This window comes from Rhinolophus ferrumequinum, chromosome 18 (assembly GCF_004115265.2).
Source record: "Rhinolophus ferrumequinum isolate MPI-CBG mRhiFer1 chromosome 18, mRhiFer1_v1.p, whole genome shotgun sequence".
Taxonomy (NCBI): Eukaryota; Metazoa; Chordata; class Mammalia; order Chiroptera; family Rhinolophidae; genus Rhinolophus; species Rhinolophus ferrumequinum.
In genome coordinates this window covers 28,190,018-28,215,811 of record NC_046301.1, presented here as the reverse complement: position 1 = coordinate 28,215,811, position 25,794 = coordinate 28,190,018, and the positions used below count along the sequence as shown (strand labels likewise).

Below are 25,794 nucleotides of genomic sequence, written 5' to 3'. Positions count from 1 at the left end.
CAATTCCTTGGCAGGTTCTGACTTTAGGTGTAGACTTCACCATAAATGCAGAAAGATCTTTAAAAAACAGGGGACTTGTTTTCCTCCACATGTTCCAAAGAGAAAATAACAGGGAGAGAAGGGCTGTTCTCTCAGAAAGCACAGATCCTGCCAAATGGTTTCTAAATGTGTTTCTCAAAAATTTCCATGTGCCATCAATGGCTTTTGAGTACTTCCGGAAATGGAAGTACTCAGATGGAAGTACTCATGTTTGAGAAAGCAAACATTGAAAAGAACTGGCTCGCTGAGAAAACAGGTAGTCATGCTTTTAAGTCACAATGTAGATAAGGTGCCACTCGTCGTCAGAAGCTAGAAGTACACAGTTACCTCACTTCACGATGCTGCAAAGAAAATGCTGAAGCTCTACAGAAAGTCAAGTGAATAACTAACTGTTTCTGGGGTACATATCAGGAAACCAGACTGACTCACTGGAACTTACACAGTTAGAAATTTGTTTTCTTTAACTTTGGAATAAAAAAAAAAAAAAAAGAAAAACACCCAGTAATTTTACCACTTATTAGAACTATTTTTAGTCAACCAGAGGGAACCCAGGAGACCTCCAAACAGTAGAAAAAGGTTTGCTCGTGGGCGAGACTGATGCTGGGTGGTCAATCTCCAGAATACTTTGATCGATTTAAGTAAACACATTAATTCAAGCTGGCTGTTTCATCAATTTACTGAGAGTTCATTGAACTGTTTGGTCATAAATCCAAGTGGCTGCCCCAGAGTCTCCCGTGGGCCCAGCTCGAGTCACAAAAAGACGGGAACCCAGAAGACCAAGCAGAGCACCACCCCCGAGCAGGGCCCCTCTTCAGCTGTCCAGAATATTTTCTCTGGCACAAGTGTCAAAATGAAAGTCAAGTTCATCCCATTGGTTTTAGACAGTTATATAAGCAAGGTCCAGCCAGTCATTTCCTAACTCAGTGCTGAAGTCAGTTTTATCTTCTTACCCCATTTCTCTACTGTCCAGGCTGCTAGGAAAATTTTGGTCATTTCCCAAATAACCAACCGTTTTTAAGGAAACTTTAGACATGTTTTATTATAAAAATAATACATGCTCACCATTTTAAAGACTCAAATAGCAAAAGAGTGCAAGTTAAAAATCAATTCCACCTCACTGCAAACCCGCTAACATATACAGTCACAATCTCTCATGCTGGAGATAACTACAAAACATTGTTTTATATCTTTATAGACGCAAGCCAAATGGACTGACCATGTGCTCTATATTCAGGAACTCTGCTAGATACTGGAAAAAGTAGGGAATGGATCCTTCCCTTTACTCACAGAATTACTGAGGGGAAGTGTCAGTATGACACCGCCATGTGTAAAACACATGAACAATGTACTATGGGGGACACCCGAGGTCATGATTGTGGCCCACTGTTGAAGGTTGGGTAGCCATTCAGGAATGCTTTGTAGGAGGAGTAACATGAGTTGCATTTTTTAAGTCTGAGTGGGGAAATCCAAAAGAGAGCTTGGAGGTGAAGCCAGCCACAAGGAAGGAGTTCCAGCCATAAGGAATCGCATAAGCAAAGGCATGAAGAAGTGAAGCTTCATGAGGTGCTGAGGAAATGAGTGGTTGTGTGATGTGGCTAAAGTATCGGATATTGGTGTGGGGCGTATGATGGAAATTGCAGTAAAGGGGCCAGATTGTGTAATGCTTTAAATTCCATACTAAAGACTTTGTGCTTCATTCTATAGGCAACGAACAGTTGTTTTTAAAAATTGTAAGGAAGGAAGTGATATAATCAAACCTATGTATTAAATAGAATACCTGGCATGCAATACGTGTAGAACACTGTTTGCTGAATGGATAGAACAGAGAAAGGAGAAATTGAAGGAAGGAAGACAAGTTAACTGACGTTGCAATAACGGCAATGAAGGGAGACTAACTTAGAGAGGCAGGGATGATGAGACAGTTTAGAGAAAGACACAGTGAGACCTGGCAAGCCACTCTATGTGGAGGGATGGCGGAGATGTAAAAGGCGCTGGCCATTCTGATATATTTCTTGAGTGGCGGGGTATATGGTTATGTCACCGGCTAAAATAGGGAATCCAGGAAGGAGAGGGTATTTGGGGGAAGTGGGGGAGGAAGTGGGGAGATGGGGAGATGAGTGGAGAGGCAGCATCCTATAATGATAATATAAATAGCCAACATTTATTGCATTTTTACTATGCGCCAGACACTGTTTTAAGGGCTTCATAAGTATTACGTCATTTAATCCTCATGAAGATTAGGTATTATAGTGTATTGTCCCCATTTTACAGATGAGGTCATTGCATAAGTTTAGAACCAGACAACTGAGTTCAAATCCCAGCTCTACTGTTTTTTTAACTGACCTTGGATACATGACTTAATTGATTTAACCTCATGTGAAAAGTAGGAAATGATACCTATTATATGGCATTATTATGAAGATGAGAGATAATATGTGTGAAGCAACTAGCATAGTGTCTGGAACCTCATCTAGCTCAATAAATGCTAAAATTATTATTATTATTATAACCTATGAGATATTCTGGCACTCTGTTCACTAAGAAGCTGGAAAGTTATGTTTAGATTTTAGGGCTGAAAGTAAACATTTTAAACATTAGTATGTTGATAGTGGTTGAATGCTTGGATATAAAAGCTCTCTCGGCCTGGTTTGGAGGTGGGTGGTAGTGCATTAAGAGATGCGAACCAAGGGCGGAATTCTAGGGAATACCAATGGTAAAGAAGCAAAAATAAAAAATAAAAAAGATCCTTAAAAAGAAATGTAGATGAAGTGATATGAGAAATAAGAGAGGGTGGTGGTAGCCATGGGAGACTGGTTATAGACAGGAAGGCTGGTTAAATAGGTAAATACTTAAAGAGAATGGGAGCCAGGCTTCCCACTGTAGAAAAGAGTTACTAATATGAAAAGGGAGAAAATGAGAATGGCCCCTCTGATGAATCCTGTGTAACGATGGCTGAGATGGCTGTGTGACAGTGACAGAAACAAGCCGTAGCACCCAGGTCTCGGTTCTAACTACCATTTTCCACTAAAAGGAACTAGAACTAGGGTTCCTTCAAGAAATGGATTATTCCAGAGCTGGGGAAGGGAAAGATGAACCTGGGGCATCTTTTGTGTTAAAAAGTAAGGAAATGCTCAAAGAATGACAGAGACATGTCCAAAGGACACAGAAGCCAGATTGAAAGGGCCCCCAACAACCAAATTTGGGAGAACCTGAGCATGAAAATGAATGGTATACATGGATTACAACCCACAGAATAAAGTAGGAAACCACGAGTCCCTGCTGATATAAATGAATAAATTGAGAGTTAGACGTGAGATAAGATTTTTACATAATTTCAAAGTAGTTTCTCACAAAATACTAACAACAAAAGGGAAAAGTAATCTTACAAAGGAGAGGCCTGGCAGATACCACTGTAATCAAGTGACCGAAGTGAACCTCACCAGAAATGGGACGAGTGACACCATTGCCATTCAGTATTATTCTTGCTCAAAGATGCATAACCTGAATCTAAAGGAACAAAATAAACCCAAAATCAGGGGCATTGACAAATAAATGGCCCATGTTCTTCAAAAGTATCAAGGCTATGTGAAGGTCACGGGAAGACTGAGCAACGGTTCCAAGATGGAAGGAGATGGAAGGAGACGGAAGAGATGACAAAACTAAACGCAATGTGGGACTCGGAACGGGATCCTTCTGCAGAACAGACATTACTGGGATGACTGGCAACAACCTGAATGGTGTCTGAGGATTAGATGATGGATATACAGATGTGCATTTTCCGAGTATCTCTGCTTTTGATGGTTATATTGAGGTTTTGTCCTTGTTTGTAGGAATGACACATTGCAGTATTTGGGGATGATGGATAGCACATCAAGAACGTACCTCGCAATGGTTCAGGGAAAAAAAAGGTTTTCTACTGTGCTTCCACGTTTCTATAAGCTTGAGATGATCTCAGGAGGAGATCATCTCTTTATCTCCTACTATTAACTCTTCCTATTAACTAGTTAATAGTAAGAATGTTATACTAAGAATGTTTGCTTGCTGTATTTGTTTTGGGGTGTGTGCCTGCATGTGTGCACGTGTGCATTTCTGATGTGCTTCCTGATGTGCATTTGTCACTAACAGGGCACCATTATTGATGGCCCACATTCACCTCCAAATAGAGTCCAACCTTCTGCTTCTTGGGTTAGGAGCTCTTTTGATTTTTGTGACTCATTTGTAAGTTCAAAATAGTGTGTGAAATTCCCCATAGTTTACGTAGCTAATATTTCTACATGATCCTTAAAATCATTGAGCTACAATTAATTTTTAACTTTCCATTGCTTCTTCTGGTGAGTTAAGATTCAGGGACATAGGACATTCTGATTTGAAAACATGTTAGCACTGAAATGAAGACTACAGGCAAGGGTATTTCTAAGCTATTCAGTGTAATTACTTCTATAACACATTATTTAAAAAACTGTGACACATTTGCCTGAAACGGTTTTCTTGTGAACCATTTATCAAGCTAATATGAACAAAACAATGCCTGCCCCATCCATTCTAGCCATAAGCTATCTTGCCCTTTATACCGTTTTGAAATTATTCCCAGCTACTACTCTGTACTTATAAATAACAAAACTCAGACAATCCAGACTGTGGCGATGCATTCCTGCGTGCCTGCCATTGGCAGGCGGGGACGAGGAGCCTGCAGAAGCAGGTGAGCGGAGGGGAGGGGGTAGGAAAGTAAATAGCCTTGAAAGCAATTCAGTTCTCATCTTCTCCCTCCCTTTCTCCTTCCTCCATCCGTCCCAGATTAGTTGAGTGTCAACCAGGTGTCAGGCAGGGTAATGGGTACTGGGGGAGCTGAGGATGAATGAGACATACGCTGGGCTGTAGAAGGGGGAGAGAGCCTGCTGTACTAGAACTGTAAGTATATTCTAATAGTTCCGACAAAAGAATTCACATATAATGTGCTGTGTGTGGAAGGAGAAAATTTGCTGTTTGACAGGAACAAGGGGAGTCTTCATAAAAATGCTGACATTTAAAGCCTTGGCTGCAGTTTGTCAGGAAAGGAGGAGGGAGGGCGTTCCAAGCAGAAGGAAAAGTTGCAGCACAAGGCTGAAGGTCTGAAAGTGTGGTTCCTTCAGAGCTCACAGAAGGAGGCTGAGTGCACCATGAAGCGGTGTGTGTGTGTGTGTGTGTGTGTGTGTGTGTGTGTGTGTGTGTGTGTGTGTGTGTCTGAGAGCAGTGACGGGCTGGAGAACAGGCCAGAAAGACCCATGTGGGCAGCCCATTTAAAAAAAGAAAACCGACAAAAAGCAAACAGCAGCAACAAACAACCCTGTGTGCTAAGCTAAGGAGTTTGAACTTTATTCTAAAGGCCACCGGGGTGTCCGGGGCGGGTTTGCTGGGGAGTGATGTGGTCAGCTCCCTCCCCACGCGGGGATTCTGCGATTGCGGGAGTGGGAAGGGATGTCTGACCCTGTGCTGCTCAAAGGTTACCTCCTCCTCTCCTGCCTCCTCTCACAAAAACAGCATGCCTGGCATTTTCTGTTCTTATCTGGATTGGTTTTTCTTCATGGTACTTCCCATCCATTTGATTTGTTTATCTGTTTGTTGTCTGTCTCTACCACTGGCATATAAACTCTGTGATAACTAGGAATTTGTCCCATTATTGCTGTCTCCCGGCCCCTAGTATTGTGTGGTATATAGTACATGTATGTATGTTACTGAAAGAGTGAAGAGCGATGCAGGCCTGCCACAATTCTTGGTCCAAAGAGCTTGGGAACCCGTAACACTCAGATACTAGGAAGGGAACTTTGCAGTGGCCAAAGGGCTCTGAGCCCCCAGCTGGACGATGGTGAGGACAGAAGCCCCAGGAGGCTCTCTAGAGCAACACCTGCCTTCCAAATGACACTGCAAACCCTTATCCTACGGTCCTTTTCGTCTTTTCCCCAGAGCTGGCCCTTTACGATGGGAAGGCAGTACTCAGACAATATTCTAATTTAGGGGTCTTGAAACCCAGACAAGGATGTCACCGGGGAAAAGAGAATGAAGCCTAGTTCTTTCCTCTAAAACGCAATGTCCAAAACCAGAGCCTGGAAGCTGGTGTTCCCTGAATTCCCCTGAGATCTCAAAACGGCAGACCACGTGCTGCCATGTGTGGGTCTCCTGGAGCCTCAGCCTGAACGCCTCACCTTTCAGTCCCCAGCATCGTGCATGCTTTGGCCTGTAGGGCCCGGGGGTGGGGGGGCAGTCATGATATAGGGGTGACTTCATCAGCAGGGTTCTTAGATAAGTGTCCATCTGGGAAGGAAGGTCGTTCCCCATCTCCTGCAGCTGATGCCCAGGGAAGCGGAGTGGACAGTCTGGAAAGTTTTCAGAACACAGGCTGATGGCTCAGGTCATTAGCTTTCCCACGTCGGGGAAGCCACGTGGATAGAAACCACCTTGAATCACAAGCGAAACAGGCAAATGTCAACTATCTAAAAACTGGTGGCCTTGCTTCTCGGTCCTTCTAATTTGAGAACCAACCAATTTGTTCCTATTTCAGGCAACCCAAACCCTGTATTATGGACATGCTAGGAAGGTTCAGTCGTGGTTCCATCGCCTGGCACATGGGTGATTATGAGGACATCAATCAAAGAAATTCCAAAGCGGCCGCCCTCATTAGGCAGAACAAGGCAGCACTTCCGGGAGCTTCCAGGCCACCTAAGCTGCCACCGAAAAAGGAGGAGGTATGATCATTTGCTTTTCTGAATCATCGTAGATAACATCAAGCTCTTTCAACACATAAGTTAGGGACTGCTATTTAACAGTACTACTACTACTACTGTTTGATGACTCTTTGTAACCTGTCAAAACATGTTTGTAATTTATATGGGATTTCCACAGAAATGCCTAGGCTGTGGGTAGGGGGGTATTAGTCCCATTTTATAGCTAAAGAAAATGAGGGGTTGTGGCATTCGGTCTTGACGACTGCTTATAGATCAGATGGTTTAACCAGGAGACAATGGCCATGGCCTTGATTTCCCAGCAAGCTCTCAGCCTGTAAAATGGAGGTCAATCTTTAACCCCTCTGCAAGCCCTTACAGACTGGCTGGCAGAGTGGGACTACGAGTATACCAGTTCAAATGCAAGTTTTTTTTCCCATTACAATCTATGAAATCTTGAGCAAGTTGTGTAATTTCCCTATATGGGGTTTTTATAAGTAGAATGGGGATATGAGTATCTGTCCTGAATACTTTGTCGAGTTATCACGAGAATCAAGTAAAGAATGTATAAGCATATATTCAAATCAATGACTATTTCCTGAGGTCTTCTTGCATAATCCCACAGCTAAATGCACTTTGTAGTCATCCAGTATTTCGAGGATGACAACAAATGTCCACGAGACAAAAGGAAATAGAATAGCTGGAAATAGAATAGAGCCTCCTGGTCCTTACATGAAGACAGTCTCCTTGTTCCACTGAAGAATCTGATCCAACTTCCTAGACTATGGCTTTCCCTTTGTGGCCAGAAATCCAATTCTTTAGCAATTAATTCCATCTTCGGAAACATTCTGTGACGGAGCTGTATAAGTCCTCCTTAGTAGGTCCTGACCCCGGGGTACTTTGTATTGAAAAAGGCAGCAGTTCAGCTGCTAACATTCCTATGTGGTCTGACTGTTGGGCTGGGTCCAAATGAGATGATTTACTGCAGTGTGTGTGGAGGAGGCTTGGATTAGTTCCTTTCCATCCCTGAGCTAATTTTCTGTAGGATTAAAGCGATCATGGGTTTAAATGATCCCGAATGCCTCCTTCTATCATCCACTAGATCCAACTGAAATATTTTTGTGCATTAAAAAAAAAAAACTGTTAAAAGACTTTTCATTTTGAAATGATTTCAAACATGCAGAAGAGTTGCAAGAACAGTAGAAGGTGAACTCCTGATACATTCTTCACTCCAAGCAATCAGTTGTTAATTTGCTTTAATGCTTTCTTTCTCTATGTGTGTGTGTATTATACACACAGGCACACACACACTTTGTTTTTTTCCAAACCTTCTGAGGCTATGTTGCAGACATGATGCTCCTTTACCCCTAAATATTTCAGGGAGTATAACCTAAGAACAAGGAGTTCTCTCACATAGCCACAGTGCAGTTATGATTCAGGACATTTAGAACTGATGCAGTATTATCATCGAATCTATAGCTCATAATCCAATGTGATTAAATGACCCAATGATATTCTTTGTACTGTCTGTGATCCAAGATCGCATCTAGGGTAATGTACGTATATTACATGTAGTCCTCATGTCTCTTTAGCCTCCTTCAATTTGGAACAGTTTCTCACTTGTGGACTTTTAGTAACACTGACACATTTTGAAGAATATAGACCAGTTGTGTAGAATCTCTCTTAATCTGGGTCTACCTGAGGTATCCTCATGAGTAAATTCAGGTTATGAATTGTTGGCAGGAATCCCCGGTAAGTGACGTCATGGCATTCTCAGTGCCGTCCATCAAAGAGGCATCTGACATTGGTTTCACTCACTGTTGGTGACGGTAGTTGATCACTTGGACACAACTCCTCCCTCCCAGAGATAAACAAAACAAAATACTGCATCATTCAAAATCACCTCTTTTTATCAACTAGGCTTTCTTCTAAAATTTCAGAGATGCTTTAGAAACTTGTTCCCCAAGTCCAGTTTTTGCACCACCTCACGTGGTTCTTGTGGATGATACCTCAATAAGTGCTCAAGCCCCCACCCCTTTAATATAAATCCTCTTCAGTGACAATAACTCGAAGCAAGTGTCCTTATCAATTCAAAAGCAAATAATGAATACAATGTGTGTAAAGCCTCCAACATAATGTCTCACACTAGCCACCAAATGAGTGGCTACCACTACTATCCGCATCAGGAATGCCAGTACATTTTCCATTCTTATGCTAGAAGACTGAGAACCAGGCACACTGAAAGAAGCCTCCAAAAAAGGAATTATCTGTTAATAGCATTGGATGATTTGGGAGAAATCCTAAAAGCATAAACCTACACACAATGTCATGTTTTCTCATCAAGACAGACGGTTGACGATGGGAATATTTTATATATTCAGGTGCGTGAGTTTGGATTTTTACCGATAAACGGAAGTTTGGAGCTTAATTGCAATGTTTCTAAAATGCAATTTATGATATTTAACAGTATGTATTATTCTTGTATACATTTACCCAATTGAGCAAATTTCTAAACTGTTTCTTCTACTGTATTTCCCTAAATTTCTTTTTTTTAAATCACAAATTGTCTCCCAAGTTCTATCTTCCAGTACATTTGCTATTTTTCCCTTCTCGATTTTTGGCTAATGTGTTTTTATCCACTTAAATAATACCCACTTAAGTGTTATCAAATATATGTGTACGCAACAGATGCTTTCAACAACATCATCCATTTCTATTTCATTTCTTTGTTTATAAATATTCTCATTGCCCCCGTTCATTCCATACATGGACATAATCTCAGTAATTGATATTCTTTTTCTCACATTGAGTGCAAAAGCAGTAATTCTTAAATTTTAATGTGCGTGTGAATCACCTGGGGATCACGTTCAGACGCAGATTCTGATCCGAAGGTCCAAGACGGGGCTTGAGATTCTGCATTTCTCTCAGCTCCCAAGCAATGCATCTGTTACCAGCCCGGGGACCTTGAGTAGCAAGCGCTAGAGAATGATTTCAAGGATTGCATTTCAAGCTAGGAATAGGAAGGACGTGATGGAACAAGGTGGGGAGGGAGACTAGGAAGAACGGATTGTCAGGGCGAAGATCACCTAGCCCTTTGGGGGAAGTGCGTGTGGCGCAGTGTGGCTGGATAAGAGTGTGCAAAGAGGGGTGTCTGGCAATGAGGATGGGGCAGAGGGACCAGCAGCGCCATCTGAGTGCATGGTGCTAAGGAACTCGGATTTTACTGGATTTTTAAACAGAAATGACAGGATTAAACTTTATTTTGGAGACATTACTTAGATACCACTTGGAAGAAGATTGATTAGAACTGTTTGATATGAAAAGGAGATGAGTTCGGAGGATATTTTGGTAACTCAATTGAGAAATGAGAAGGGACTAAAAGAAGGTGGAGAAAAGGAGAAAAGATGATGCATTCGAGACCCAAAGAAAGTACTAGATTCAACAGCTCTTTGGGTGCTGACTGGATGTGGGGAAAGCCTTCAGTTACCATGGGGAAGGGAGAGTGTGGGTGCTGAACCTCAGACCTTGTAATCGGGGTGAGAGGTGAGGGGAGCCAGGTGGCAGTTCATAGAAAATGAATAGGAAGTGAAGAAGTGAATGCCAAGTAAACCTTTCTCAAATATGCTTAGTTGTCAAAGGAAGGAGAAATTTAGTATAAGGGGGCGGGGGAGAGGAACTTAGGAGAAAAGGTTAATATCGGTGAAAATTTATACATTGAGTAGAAAAAGTCAGTAGATTGAGAACTTGAAAATGAAAGAAAAGGATGATAACTGCTGACTTGAGATGCCAAGAAAGCAGAAGGAAGTGCACAGCTACAGCAATTAACACACAATGTCAGGATTCACTTTATAGGAAGGAGGCTTATTCCTTCCACTGTGAATGGTTACCTCCTTCCTTGCCATTTCAGGTAGTTGTTTATAACTTACATGTTTCCTGTTCTCCAGCTCCTCCTTTACAGCACATATTCCGAGACTCTGACTTGTATCTCCACCCTTAAGGGATATCTGTGAAGTCGGTACTGTTCACTGGGTTCAGTATCTTTGCTTCCCACTCTACTTCCTGTAACTCCGTATGACGAGTTACCCACTCCACTGACCACCCAACTCCACTTTTGAGTGATCAAATACAGCACTGGATGACGATATCTGAAGTACCTTTATGAGTCAGGCTTCTCCAGAGAAATAGAACCACTGGGACAGATAGATACACGGAAAGATCAATTTATTTTAAGGAACTGTGGCTCACGTGACTGTGGAGGGTGGCAAATCCAAAATCTGTGGACTAGGCCGGCAGGCTGGAGACCCAGGCAAAAATGATCGTGGTCGCCCAAGTTCGAAGGCCGTCTAGAGGCAGAATTCCCTCTTCCTTGGGGACCTCAGTTTGTTTTCTCCTAAGTCCTTCAACTGACCAGACGAGGCTCACCTACATTGGGAAGGGCACGCTGCTTAATTCAAAGTGTACTGGATTAAACGTTGATCTCATCTGAACAAATACAACAGCAGCAACATCCGCACTGGTGTTTGACCAAATATCTGGGTATCAGAGTCTAATCAAATTGACACATAAAATGAACTATCACGGTACCCATCGCATCCAGGATTAAATGAAGTAACATACATAAAACGTCTGACAGAACAGTCCAGACACCAGGGATCCAAAAAGCAACGCAGTGTGTTCTGTGCTTAAGTTCTTATCAATAGCACACTTTTAAAGCTGCATGAGGGAATATGGGAAACACTTGAAATTTTCATTGAATCCAAAAAGGATTTTGAAATACCTAATGCGACTTCTCTCTCTAGTATTCAAACAACATAATTCAGTTTGGCATCATATTGCTTCCAAAGTTACACTTAACAGCATATTTTTTCCTGAGACCATGGATATCAATGATCTCATCCGTTTCATAGTAAATATTTTATAATGCCCTTTACTTTCCTAAAATAAAATTCATAAATAATATAACCTACTTACACGCATAATTTATAACAAACCAATACATTGCACTAGACTTACTATTTAAAAAGTAAGTTATATTAATACATTTTTAATACACAGCTGTTGGGGCACCAGTAGGTAAGAAAATATAATGAAGTACGCAGGTGCTTGCGTCTCCGTGGTCTCCGTGAACGCAACAGCTACAGATGGAGACCGACACAGACACTCTGCCTCGATGACTCCAATTCCATTGAGTACCATAGCCGTTGTAGCAATGCCGTTTTCCAAACCATGTCAACTCTTGTTAAAATTCTGAACCTGACAAGGTAAAATCTTCCCTCAGTTTATATACAACAGTTTATATACAACAGTGGCATTCCTGGAAAGTTCAGTATATATTAAAATCATGTGAAAAATACATGTGCATTTATGTAAAGCAGAATTAAATTCTCAGCTTAGATAATTATAGGTTTTTTTTTAAACCCCCACGAATGTCCAGCAGGACATTTCAAAGTCACGTAGGTGGTCACAATTCGTCCTTCCATGGGCTGTCACCCACACTGCAGGGCACTTCTCCGACCATCCGCCACCCGCACCTACCACGGTCCAGGAGCCTCACCAATCATTATGCTAACCAAAAATGTCCCTACGTTTCCAAAACACCTGTGTTGAAAATCACTGACATAATGAAATTGTTTCAGCAACATGAGTTAATAACGGAAATGAAACCTCTAAGTTCTTAAGTCCTAAGATTTAATGTAGCAAACAAATGTTCAAGATAAATTCAAAAGGTTTATTGCACAAAATGCCACAGAAAAACGGATCAAAATAATACATGAACAAGTTTTAAGAAAAATTTTCCATACATTGACATTGACATCTCTTTTAACTGATCAAAAATATAAAGTCCTATCAACTTATCTTAATGGAGCTTCAATTATAACGAATCTCAAAACTTTTTCCTTTTCTAAACACCACTTAAATTTCAGCATTTTGCAATCTTTTGCAAGATATATGGTTCACCAAATTTTGACATTAAAAAATTGACATTCAAAGGGGGCTGTTTGATTTAGGCAAATTATTATATTAAAATATTCCCTCCCTCGAAGCACAATAAAAAAACAAATGGTTCACATTTACCAAGAGAAGCTAAAGACTCTTTTTTAATGGTGAAAGTATGCATGAACAAAATACTTTCAAATGTACATGTGAGTGGAAAAAATCCAGACATTTAAAAGGATTTTGGGGTCACTTTATATTCTTTATTTTTATGTACAATCAACTCTAGTGAAGAACCTAAAAAGCTACAGACTAAATTTTTATAAAATCTCAGAACCTAATCATAAGAGCCTACACCACAGTTTAGTATCATTTCCGCAAGCGGGGATTTTCCTCCCTCCAAAAAAGTTACTTTTGAAAAATATGGTAAGTTTAAAAAGTTGCAATGTGTAAACGGCAGTTCCATGAGATGTGAAAAGATTATAGTTACTTTCATTAAAAAACAGCACACTTCAGAAAAATGGATTGAAGCCTGTACAAAAAGCTATTTAACACTGATAAAAATAAAATACTTTGGAATTATGCACAGGTATGGAAGCTACATTTTACATTTTCATTGTCACGTTTAAACGTACACGGTTATCTTTACATTCATATCACTCGTCAGTCTATGAAAAATAAAACTGCGACATGCTAGGAAGAGGTCCATCACAGTAACATTTACACACTTCTGCTCTGTCATGCCTCACTAGCTTGCTTATTAAAAAAGCAAGATGCTACAAAAGCTACACTCAACAGGGAAGACTTAAAAGTTGAAGACACCCTAAAGGTGGAATCCTGTCAACTGAGGTAGTTTTCTCCATTTATTTTTATTTTTTTTCTCGAGGTGGGCATGGAGCGGGCGGGACCCCTTTCTTGCCTCTTCGACTAAGACAGAATGAAGCCAGTGGGTGGTGTTTGGGTAGCAAGTGGATGGATAGCAACACAATTCCATGAGATTTCTTTCTTTCCCACTTTTGGGAAGAGGTTGAATTTAAGACAAACAAAACTTGAATGCTATTTAAAGGAGGATTCTAGAAGAGCAGCAACGTTCGCCGTCTGTTTTTGCAGGCGATAGATGTGAGGATTAGGTCCTGGCTGCCATCCTGAGCGTCACTGAGACAATCCCCACGTGTGATCCACCTGGAGTTTCTCAAGACATTTTCCGTGAGAGAGTTTTGGAAGAGTAGAGCAAGAGGCAAATTACATTTTCTCAGGCTTTGAGGGGGTTGGACTAAGTGTTTTCTCTATGAAGTTTAGAATCAACCATTTAAAGCTCCATTTCCCCTGATATGGGTCTAATTTTCAACATGCCACTATGTCCACATTAAAACGGAACTGATTTTGTATCTAGTTATTTTCTATGAAACCCTGGAAGGTGGTGAATGAGGGAAAGTGCCCAAAATGTGTAAACAAGGAAACGGGAACTAGAGATGAGGGAATGCTTTAAACTGGTACAGATGGAAATGATGTAACATCAGCTATTACAATTTATTTGCATGTAATGAAAACCAAATGATGAGTGAGCTGAGCCACAGGTAAGATTCATTCTCTTTGTATAACACAACAAGCAATGATGTCATGGAACTAGAGAATTTAAAACACTAGACTCAGATGTTAGGCAAAAGGAAATAGAGAAATCTGAAAAAGAATGGAAAGCTTCAATTTTATGAAAGAAAGACATAAAATAAAAAGTAAAGATCTTCAGAGTTTTAACGCACCCATCTACATTTCACATCCTAAAGAGAGAGAGAGGAGTGAAGGTAGCAGTTCTAATAATAATTCCTAAGAATTATTCCTAAGAAATAATTCACCTGTTTTTCTCCACTGGTACTGCTACCATAGTCTTTCAAACAAAGAATTAACTTGCACTTGGAAAAGAAGAGACAAACTGATGTAACTTGGTGTTTAGGGTTTTAACAAATAGAAAATCTGAAGTCATTCTTACCCCTAGCAGGGAAGTTACTTCATATTCTTAGGTACAAAGGATACATGGGACGATTGGAATTACTTCATAAAAAAGTGAAAGGAAATTGGAGCAGGGTTATCATTGGCTGTACTGAAAATCTTCAAGGTGCTAACAACGTTCTGCTTTACGAGATTAGCTCATCTTTTAATGACCCATTTTTAAAAGTCGTTTCCTTTACCCCGGATGTCAGTACATCATCTGACACGGTCAGAGTCTACGGTCAGTAAACTCAGGAAAGTTTCTTTTATATTAACAGAAAATTAAGCTTTTTTTTTTTAATGGAACTCTGCTAACACATAAACAATTCCTCAAATTCCTCATTTTGGTTTTCTACTATGGGTGAGTTAATTTCTGGAAAGGTGTTTTTGGAAAGTATGTAGGGATCAGAAGGCACAGAGATGATGTAAAAATTTGGACCGTATATGAATTGTTTATAAATGCTCAAACTAATTACTTCCCTTAGTCATCTTGAACTGTTGCAGGTTTCATTTCCGACTAGGACAGCTGTGCCTTTTAAAGTATAAATAGTCATTTGTATTAACTATTATAGGAAAAAGTGGCTTTGGCTGGAAGAATTTAGCAACAGAAACACTCGTGAGCTTACAGAAATCACTTTGGTAAATGGCCTCTCTTAAAGAGGCTGCAGAAAGCTCCGAAGTCTAAGGTTAAACATACGGTATCAGACTGTGTACTTTGCTGCTACAAATTCCATCTTGATGGGATTAAGATGCTACATTGATTCTTGGGTTTATTGCACCAACAATCCATCTCTAACCTACCTGTGGCTGCGTCGGAGACACGGTAAACTCCGAGAAGAGGCGAAAACAGTGGGTCCCTACAGAACTCTCTTCTCAACAGTCAGTCCTCAGACAGTGTAACTCCTACAGCCACCAGAGCTGAGGATGGCACAGTGTGGCTTTCTTTACTTCACCTTTTGTACAAAGCAAACTCTGACCTGGAATCTGCAGTCCTTTTTCTGACTGTCTGTTTGGAATAGCAAAACATGCTTTCTCCAGTGTGGAGAGCTCAGGCTTCAGCTCGGAAGCTTTGCCGTCTGGAATGGTACGCATACCGCTTACTCTCTGCTCCAAAGTCATGCGTCATAATTCGGCCCAAACACACAAGGCGACCTGTACCATCAGCTTAGTGTTCAGTGTAGTGCTTACGCTGCTTCCTGCCAAAAAGGTCGTTCTCTTGGTTGATTCATGGGTAACAAAAGGCCTAGAGCATTCATGGAAAACACAAATGCCGTTATGTCAAGTAAACCTAAGTTCCAAGAAAGCATCCACTTGAAAACAATAAAACAAAACAAAGCAATGGAATGACTATTTCTGTTTGCTTCTGACGTTACAGAGAGCTTATTCCTTTCTCCTTCAGTTGAGAATGTTTTGTTTTTATTTTTTCTTCCAAGGAAGAACTGTCCTGAGCTTTAGCTTATAAGAGTATTTGAGCGACGTAAGGAGAATGCGTACTGGCGATAGCAGTCAACAGAGGCAGGTCATTCGATTCAATCCTGATAATGAAAAAAGAAAAGATTATTACGGTCAAGTGGCATGATTTTACAGTTAAGTATGACTGCTAGGTATTAAGCTTACTAGATCATTGCTTACAACTACTAAAAAAGAAGAAAGGGAAAGATGATGATAAACTTGTTCTTTTCATCTGATCTCCGGGTGGACTGTGCCCTGGGGGCGAAGCGAGCCACATGCGTGCTGTGCAGACCTGTGGACCCAAAGCCCTTCTCACAGCAGGGAGCACCTGATTTTAAGTCCCTCATGTTTCTGTATGCCCTGTAATGTATTATACTTTCATGTTTTCTCCAGTACCTCCTTATTCCTCCTGTCAGCATCCCGAAAGCACATGGTTCTGTACCTCGGTTCAAATTAGTCTTAGGAACATGATAAAGGTGGCAACGTCTTCAAAAACCTTGGGGGTTTGCTCAACAGGTTATATAACTTAGACCCTCACTAGGTATGTGAGCTACACAATTCTGAGAGCAAAGTGACACTAACCAATACAGAATCAAGAGACATCGTGGCATCCAATGGATGCGGCTTTGGCTGCCTCTCTTAAAGCAGAGGCGGATACAACATGGTCACATGCTAAATGCTGCCAAGTGTCCTGAGGAAAAAAAATGAGGACTGCTCCAGTCTATGAAATATGTCTTAATCTTTCACTTGAATTCCAAAAACAAAAAATTAAAAATAAAATTTAAAAAAGGGAGCTGGCACTCCTCCATGGAGTTTTTTCTATCTTTCTCCAGTAAAGCTTCCTGCAGACCTTAATTTCAGGGAGGACAAGAAGTTCTCCTGCACCTTCCTGACTGGCCCGGAGGAGGAGGCTAACGACAGGCTGAATATGATGCCCACTAATGACGGACTAAGAGGGACTAGAGGGGAGAAGGAATAATAACCCTATGGTCCTTCTAACAGTGCTGATAAGGGATACCTGCCGAGTCAGGGACCAGGCGGAAGTCCCAGAAATGGAAGGTACCCATCTGGCCATGGGAAACCTAATGTAGCAAGATGAAAGTCTGAGGCTGGTAAAGAGATCTAAACCCAAACTAACAAAAAACACAACAAAGAGATACTCTTGTAAGTTAACTGCAAAAGCAAATGCCTCAGAAGGGGAAATATTTTAAAAACGAAGTGTGTAAGGGCAACGTATGCCGGGAAATGTGAAGAGCCAAACGGCACAGTAAGTCATCTCCTGTGTGTGAAAGATGAAAAGTCTGACAACAATGCAAAGGCCTGAGTCTTGAAATAATGCTCTGCTTAGCGGGCTTCATTGAGAATTTCAAGGTCGACCACACACACACACACACACACACCATTTTCTTGCCCAAGTTAGGGGACTCGTCATCATAGATACAGGAGACAGGTCCCCATATACACAGTGTCTTTTTGTTCTCTGTTGCACAATTAAGCAGAGAGTAAAATAAAAGTCAGAATTTCTCCAAGAGCAGTTATGGCGAGGCCCCTCAGGAAGACGCTGTGCATTAGTAACGTCTCCTATACAGTAGCACCTCTCCTCTTCTGCGGGGCTTATCACCCAAGGGAGGAAAGCACAGCGACCCCACACACATGCGGCCAGGCCCCTGAAAGCCCAGAATGACCTTTCCCGCCTCCTGCAGGAAGCGAAATATAGGCACAAGCTACTGCTGTGTCTGACTGCTTGTGACTTCGACATCTTACTGAAATGACTAGAAATGGGCAGAGTGGAATTACATTTTTTACTTTCAAGCATAAAATAATCCAGGGAGAAGACTAACAAAGTGCCGCTAGCTGAACATTCTGCATTTGTTTCTGGGCGTGCAACACCGATATCAGACCCAAGGAACATGCGGTCTCCGGGGAGCAGCAGACACGCACACCTGATGGCGCTCAGACACTTCAGTGGGGCAGCAGGGCCTGCAGGTGCACGTGGCACAGGTTACATGCGTCAGTGGGTACAATGGGCACAACGGCCCCATCACAGGGAGAAATGGTGGCACCTCGCAGAACTCACCCCAGGACGACACCTAATTCTTTCACATGGACTCGGGTGTGTCCACGAAGATATTCAGACAGCATCTTACTTTTCAGGTACATCTCCTGTAGTCTATCTTCAAGATGCATGATGCACTGCGAAGCCAAAAACATGCACAATGAGGGCTAGAATTCAAATCTCTGCCAATAGATGCTAAGAGCTAGAATTCTCTTACTCCATTTTGAAGTACACAATTATAATCGCATCTCTTTCAAATACACTTAAAAAAATTACAAGCCATTTCAAACCCTATCACGAAGAGTAGGTATAAGAATAGGTTTTCGTAAAAAAAAAAAAAAAAAAAAAAAAAGTTAATTTTTTCCCATGACTATTAACCTTTTTATATATACTATATTCTAGTCTTTCTAAAAAGCATTTGTTTTGTACATATTGAAATCATTCGAAACGCAATCATGTCCTGCTTTTAAAAAAACTTCACATTAATCCTTTCCCCCCATGTAGTTAAAAATTCTTTATTAATGTAATTTTATGGCTAAATAATTCTCGAGAATGTGAATTTACCATTATTTAGTTAACCACATAGCAATTTGCATTTTTGCTATTATAATTTTGTAAAGAACATCTATATTGTTTTTCCCCCTATATCTCAGATTATTTTGGCACAATATATTCCCAGAAGTAGAATGATGGGAACAAGGTTATTTTCAAATTCGTTTTTCTCCTTTTTCTCTCAAGAGTGTATTTTAACTAGGTCTTTAATAACAATGAAGAAAGGGCAATTGTTTTCAGGACATCTCTACTCTTGGAATCGTGTCCAAATTCATTTTTTAGAGAATAGCAACCATCTGTGTCTTTCACCAGAGGCGAATGCTTTTGCATTTGGCAGGCAGAGCTAGCCAAGCAACTTCAGTAAGATACCTGATGGCTCTGGCAAGGGAAATTCCATCCAATATAATTTTCTTCTAGACCATTACGTCTATTATTTTCAAGGTAAAAAGATTAACAGATGCATTTGAAAATGTTGATCTTGACCATCTGGGCTGATCAATGACATGGAAAAAGTATCCATTAGAGATGCAATCTTTTTAATTTTTCATTGGCTTAAAATCTTAAATGCACTGTGCTGGGTGGATGGAACACAACTGGTAAGTGACTAAGAATAACAAAGCAAGGAGGGTTTCACCAATTCTCATGAAAATGTTGCCCCAAATAAAAGAGTTTAGTGGTGAAAGAATCTCCTGCTAAGTTTCAGTTCCTTATAAATACAAACTTTTTAGGAAGAGTGTTATAAAATATTGAAAAGAACATTCACATTACATTGAATCCTTTATGTTTTAAAAAAGGTAATTTGCAGTGTTTTCATAGTCTCCATGAAAACTGTACATTGCACTGTCAACATAAAGAGAACATTGGTTTATATGGAATATATACTGTTCTTAAAATTGAAGCATCTAGAAATTTTTTTTTTTAAAGACTTGATTATCAAATAGAATTTTGTGGGTTCTTCTTTCCCTTTTCTGGGATTTTATTCCTGAGATAGATTTCTTCCATTTTTAACTTCTGAAATTTTAAATAGCAGCTTTTTCCTTTCATACTGAGGGCTCTAATAGTCATTTAACCATGTATTCCATTCAGCTGACTTTTAAGGAGAATTTTAAACTGCAGATGAAATTTCCTTTGATCTTGGTTTTGTCAGGTTACCTAAGTCATACATATTATTAAGTGGTTTAATATCTGTCCAAATGTAGTAAAAAGAATCAGCTATAGTAATTTATTGCTTGGAAAACTAAGCTGTCAAAAGTAACAAGAGCTATGTATTATAGAATAAAATATAAAAGTCTGGTAAATACTTATAACACTAAGAAACTATAAAATTTCATATATCTTCTTTGACTTACAGAAAAGGAGATTTCGGCCTCTAAATCAGCATGATGCAACTTGCTACTAGAAAGAACAACTGACTATGGATGTTGAACAAGAGTCAGGTTGTAGTAACCCTAAATGATTCTCATGTTACCCCCTTGGGATGTCCTGCAAGAGTATGCTTCAGTTTAAAGTCCAAATAAAGATTTCAGTGAAAAGGTGTTGTCAGTCTTTACAGCCATTAATACTGTTTTTTGAAATGAATGATTAACAATCATACTAGTGGTAGCTGCCTCCTGAATGCTTATAACATCCAACCCCATTCCAAGAGTTTTACATGAATCATCTAATTCTATTTTCGTAACCATATGAGACAGGTTCTATGATTTGCCCCGCTTCACAGATAAGGAAATTGAGACTCTGAGCAGTCACACAATGAGGGAGTGGGAGAACTTGGATCTGACTCCAGGCTACTGGGCCCTAAGGACCAGACGTTGGCCACTACTTCACACTGGCTGTTTAAATTGTGCTTGGTTTAGAAAGCAGGGCCTTAGCCTAATTTTCAGAGGATTCTTATGACATGCCTGTTGAAAAAGTACTATCTTCATTTTACAAATGAGAAAGCGGAAGTTCAGACTCGCGGGTTTGCCCACCATCACACAACCAATCAATGGCAAAGCCTAGACTTCAACTCAGGTAGTCGGTCTCCCTGTCGTGCCACCACTTGGAGGACAACCAGACAGTATTTCAAAGTACCTCCTTCAAGGCCTTCAAAGTCTTGACTCTGAGGAATGTGGTGCCACTGTAGATTCAGTCATAAGAACTCAGGAAAATTAGCACTCCATTGGCAATTAGTGCAGGTAATTAATATTCAGCTTCCTACCATCTTGCTGTTCAATAGCTCTGTATCTTTGTGGAGGCCAGAAGGGAGGCAGCGGTGTTTTGGTTTGGGGTTAGAGTGCAGAGGGGACGAAGGAGCAGAGAAGGGGGAGCTCTTCCATCTAAGGGCACATCCCCAGAGTCGCCTCATCCACGCTTTTCCTAGCTACACGCCCGTAAGCCTCGCTTCCACTACTGAAACCTTTCTCCCTCCCTCTCAACATACTTTCTCTCAATTTTCCTCTGCAAACACGCGCGTACACACATATGAAAAATATTTGTTTTGTATATTATTTCAGTGACCGAGGGAGAGCTGTTGATAATTTTCTAGGTGTTTATAGGTTCTGTTATTTATATTTAGTACAATGTCAGGAAAGTGATTTTAAAATCCCATTTAACAAGGAATAACTGGCAGCATCTTCTATGGGTATGGTACTTCAAAATTTCAAGTGTTTACGCAAACAATATTCTATTTTGTCTGTAACAACTTTGTGAACAAAAAGAACTACAATCCCTTCACAAACTGGCTTGCTTGATATCGATCTAATAAAAGGACAATTACTGAGTGCTCCAAAGGAGAAGATTTAAAATTTCCTTTTATGCTTGATTCCTACTCCCATAACTTACTTCCTTTAACAAATACCTTGTTCAAAAAGATTTATGTCACCGTGTATTACTTGTTTCATGCAAGGGCTATTGTTACTGAAATCTATCCAGTTTGCTGGTTTTATGTTGAATATTACATTCTTACTTACGCTAACATCCAATTATCCTAAAAACAGGACATGTGAACTTGTGATTTTATAATCAAAGTACTGTTAAAAATGTTTTTTTTTAACTCTATTTCTTTGGTGATATGAGAACAAATACTTACAAAATCAGCAGGGAGGTGAAGCTTATAAAGTTGTAAAATGGACTGAAGTAAACTGGACACCTGACTAGACACCAAGACGTCCTGGCCCAGTTTCATGTTGTCCATCACTTTCCTCTGACTTGTGGCCACCTGCACACTCCACTTATCCGTGTCTGCGATAATACAGACAGCTTCAGCTATGGGCTCATCAAGCACCGGATGCTGGAAGAGAAACACAATGGGTCAACTTTTCACACTGCCTCCAAATAAGACTTCACACGTCCAGAATGCTTCTGTTTAGCATTAGATTAACAGTTCAGAAGTTGATGGTAAGATCTATAGAAATTTAGAGCTTTACAGGGACCAAAATAGGAGTGTCATTAAATCATCATTGAAAAATTAATTTGATAGAAACTGCATTTAATCATTATTTTTTTCTTATACCCAGAAGGTATGCTATAAATGTTGTTAAATGTTTATAGGTAAGTGAAAAGATACATGCCTTCCCTACATTCCAGGATATTAAAATTCATTTCCTCTGAAAAGACTTCACTCTCCTTTTAAAACGGAGAGTACCAGAAAAAGTTGTAGTATTCTATTGCCTTTTCTCCAATAACAAGGTTCAAGCAGGATAACTTCATATTCCCTTAAAGTTATATATAGCTTTAACCATTAAGCAACATTTATTTAGTAACTGTGTGCTACATACATAAATTAACTTCAACAACCAAATAATAAACTCTCTAGAATTTATTTTTCTAGAGAATCTGAAAGGTAAAAGTATGGCTACTGATGAACATACTTAAAATACAAAATTCTCAATTATTGAGCAGTTAGGGAGAGAGCAGTTTAACTAGTAAACTGTGCCACAGGGCAAATGGTAAACACTGAAGGAGTAAAGGAATAGGACGTTAAAAAATTAAATGTCTTGAAATTGATCCAAGTATGACTGCTTCACCACCAGCAGCTTTGACGTATACATTTAGTATCCCACACGTGCACAAATCAACATCACAACACGACTGCCTTTCTAAGGCCCAAATTGAAAGAAAGAGAAAGAAGGGGGTGGAGCTAGGGCAGGTACACAGACGGACAGAAACAGACACACCTCATAGCCCATGTACATGAGCACATGTTCCCAACCTTCCCAACCTGGCCATCTGTTGCTTTTGGCTGCTTAGCGTAACTTCCAATGAGTTGATCCTAATTTCCTTTTGGAAATGACCTTTCTTGGCGAAGACTCACCCTCCTTCTATCAAGGTGTGGTAACATGACCCAAGTTAGGCCAATTAGACTCTCCTTTCCCGCGATTTCCCTCTGAGCTGGGGGACAGGAAGTTGGTGCCACCATTTTCCTGCCCAGACAGCAACTACTACAAATACCTTCAGGTGGTTCTTGGTTCCTTGACTTTCAGTGTCCTCGTTTCCTGTCTTTCTGAAGCCTAGTTCTTTGGCCTTATCAATTCTATGAATCCCTAATACCTTTCCAATAAAGTTCCTTCTGCTTAAGTTAACGAGAGTTGGTTTCTGCTGCTTGAGATAAAGAACCCAAGCGGATACACAACCCTGCCTCAGATGACTACCTGAGAATTTTAAGACTTAATGCTAGTAGTGGGAAGGCTGCAATAGAAACCGAAGACGTAAGCTGTTATACTGTCATTTTAACAGGTGACTTGGCTCCCTGTTTAATAAAGAAGTCCAAGGCTTCTAACTCGTGGGCTTCTTTGGAAGTCTATCCAGCTTTGCATTCTTTCTCACAGATGGGAAAGAAGTGACTGAGTGGTAGGTTGAATGAAACCTTAGTGTGGACCAACATTTTTTCTTATACTATATCCAAGAGGAAACTTTCAGGGTTTAGAATATTTTTCTCATTGAAAAGAATAGCAAATTAGGCAAAATCTAATGGTCCAACATTTATTTAAGCTTGTGGTCAAATAATCTTAAACATGAGAAATAAAGAACTTGACAAAGCAGATTCTTGAATTAACAATGCCCAGTTTCCAAGGGATAGTTCTCATTTTTTAGACTCATTAACCAAATAGTACAAAGGTTATCTCACACACATGTAATGACCCCATACTTCCTCTCATCCAAGAGCTTTTGTGGCCCCTCACTCCTACATTTCTGACACACACATATACACACTCTCCAAAATGCAAAGCTAAAACAGGGCCTCAGTGACTTCCCTTTACAAATTCCTGCAAATTCTTACTCAGTCAGTACATGATTAATTCATAGCAAGATGACTATGACTCGCCAGCAATATACCTGGTCCTTATGAACAAAGGAAATGGAAATATAAAAACTAAAAAGATTTGTATTTTGAGCTCAAACCCCTTCAATGCTTTGCATTTATCAGAGATTCACAGTGTGCTGGGTATAGCACAGAATAGATCTATACTATATAGTCCGAGAGTATATATAATCTCTACTGATCATATGCCCACATATATACAATGAGCTGAAGGTATGCCAATCACCTTTCACCTGGATTTCAATCACCTCCCTCTATCAAGGTGTGGTAATAACATGACCCGAGCTAGGCCAATTAGATGCTCCTTCCCCACTTGTTCCTGTGAGCAAGAGGACAGACGTCTGAGAATGGTTGGTGTAAAATCCAGCTTTACAAAAAAAAAAAAAAAAAAAAAAAATTATCTGGAGTAGATAATTCGGGCTCAGTTTCCAATTCAATTCAATTTCCTAAAGGATTTCCCCACCACAGTGGTAGGGAAGGGAAGTAAGTGTGTGTCAATCCAAAGAAAGCACATGGACTATACATTATATGGTACCACCACCACCACCACCACCACCACCAACGCAGAGATATTTGTTTTAAGCAATAAACTGCTGGAATAAGAGCAATGAGGCTTCCTGGGGAGGTGATGGATGGAAGAGTCTCCAAGCATGAGTTACTTCAGAAGGTTGTAGACTCATACATGATTAACAAAAAGGGACAGAGAAGTTGGCGCAATTATTTTAAAAGGAGGAAGTAAATGGGCATGAGAATGTAAAAAAAAAAAAAAACAAATGTGAAAAATGAGCACAAGTCATGTTTAAATCACTGGAGCAAAGAGGCAGATTCTCAGGGGAAACCTGAGGCAAGACTAAAGACAAATGGGTCCCAGGGCTGGGACAAACTGACAGGAATTTGGGAGCCCATTCCTTACATGCGGGCTGAATCTTTTCTCCCGGCACTTTTAGCCCCTAGCACAGGACCTGGCATTTGAAAAATGTTCCTAAATTACGACGAAACAAGTTAAGCACAAGCAAATGACAGCCGATGCATTCCCAAACCAGCAGGTTGACTTACTTTCATGGATGCAGGCTCCAGGAACTGAAAAGAACCAGCTGAACGTTTTCAAAAGACTACCTTACAACTAACAAACAAACAGGAAAAAACTCAAAGAATTACACATTCTTGGGCCACTAAATACCCAACACACAATTTCCTGCATTCGTCCACAGGGCAACCCAACTGTCTCCATCTTACTACAACCCTTTAGTAGCTACTCACTTATTTACTGAAATAGGAACATGTTTTAAAGGCAAATGGAAATAAGGAGAAATGTAAGTAGTCAAGGAAAAGGAAATGAATGCTGGAGAGACATAAAAATCTCATCAGCAACTACTTCAGTTACCATTTCCGGGGCACCGGCTGACTGGCCGCCCTCTCCTAATCTGTTCTGAACTCATACGGGGTCGGAGAGTTGAAGCTTACGTTCTGGCAATTCTGGACATTTCTGATATATATCTTTCCAAAGGAAACACAGCTCCATTAAAAAGCTTATTAGTCAATCTCTAAGCTTTTAGAATTTAAAGAACTCTAAGATCCAGAAGGCTATGTTTGGATTTATCACAGAAACACACCCACACACACCCTGCGCCCAGGTCTTCAATTCAAAATTCCTCTTAGGAAAGGCTCTACTTTTAAGGCACATACAGACTCACAATAAACAAAGGAAACACTGAATTATAGCATACGTTTTCATACTAACTTTTTCTCATTAGCCGTGTCTTAACTGTAGAAGCAATTAA

The 25,794-nt window shown here is 40.3% G+C and overlaps 2 protein-coding genes across 6 annotated transcripts in view; one reads left to right on the top strand and one right to left on the bottom strand.

The window, feature by feature from the left end:
* Positions 1-4,828: 4,828 nt before the first annotated feature.
* C18H4orf45 (chromosome 18 C4orf45 homolog) lies at positions 4,829-20,232 on the top strand. Its single transcript, XM_033134320.1, has 3 exons — positions 4,829-4,947; positions 6,575-6,758; positions 20,066-20,232. The coding sequence occupies exons 1-3, from the start codon at positions 4,895-4,897 to the stop codon at positions 20,111-20,113; spliced, it is 285 nt and encodes a 94-aa protein (XP_032990211.1). The 5' UTR covers positions 4,829-4,894; the 3' UTR covers positions 20,114-20,232.
* Positions 16,074-25,794, bottom strand: part of FNIP2 (folliculin interacting protein 2) — a 112,481-nt gene continuing 102,760 nt past the window's right edge. For all 5 annotated transcript variants that reach the window (XM_033134315.1, XM_033134317.1, XM_033134314.1 and 2 more), the window contains 3 exons: positions 21,782-21,982; positions 18,184-18,299; positions 16,074-16,189 (listed from right to left, as the gene is read on the bottom strand). In XM_033134315.1, coding sequence (XP_032990206.1) covers positions 16,111-16,189; positions 18,184-18,299; positions 21,782-21,982 — 396 coding nt within the window. In that variant the 3' untranslated portion in view covers positions 16,074-16,110. The remainder of the gene's footprint in view (positions 16,190-18,183; positions 18,300-21,781; positions 21,983-25,794) is intronic.

Excerpts from the sequence above, each read along its gene's own strand:
- C18H4orf45 (XM_033134320.1), top strand. The coding sequence starts at position 4,895 with ATGAGACATACGCTGGGCTGTAGAAGGGGGAGAGAGCCTGCTGTACTA. Across the intron at positions 4,948-6,574 it reads GAGCCTGCTGTACTAGAACT|GCAACCCAAACCCTGTATTA; the intron begins GTAAGTATATTC and ends TTCCTATTTCAG. Across the intron at positions 6,759-20,065 it reads TGCCACCGAAAAAGGAGGAG|AAAAGGAGATTTCGGCCTCT; the intron begins GTATGATCATTT and ends TTTGACTTACAG.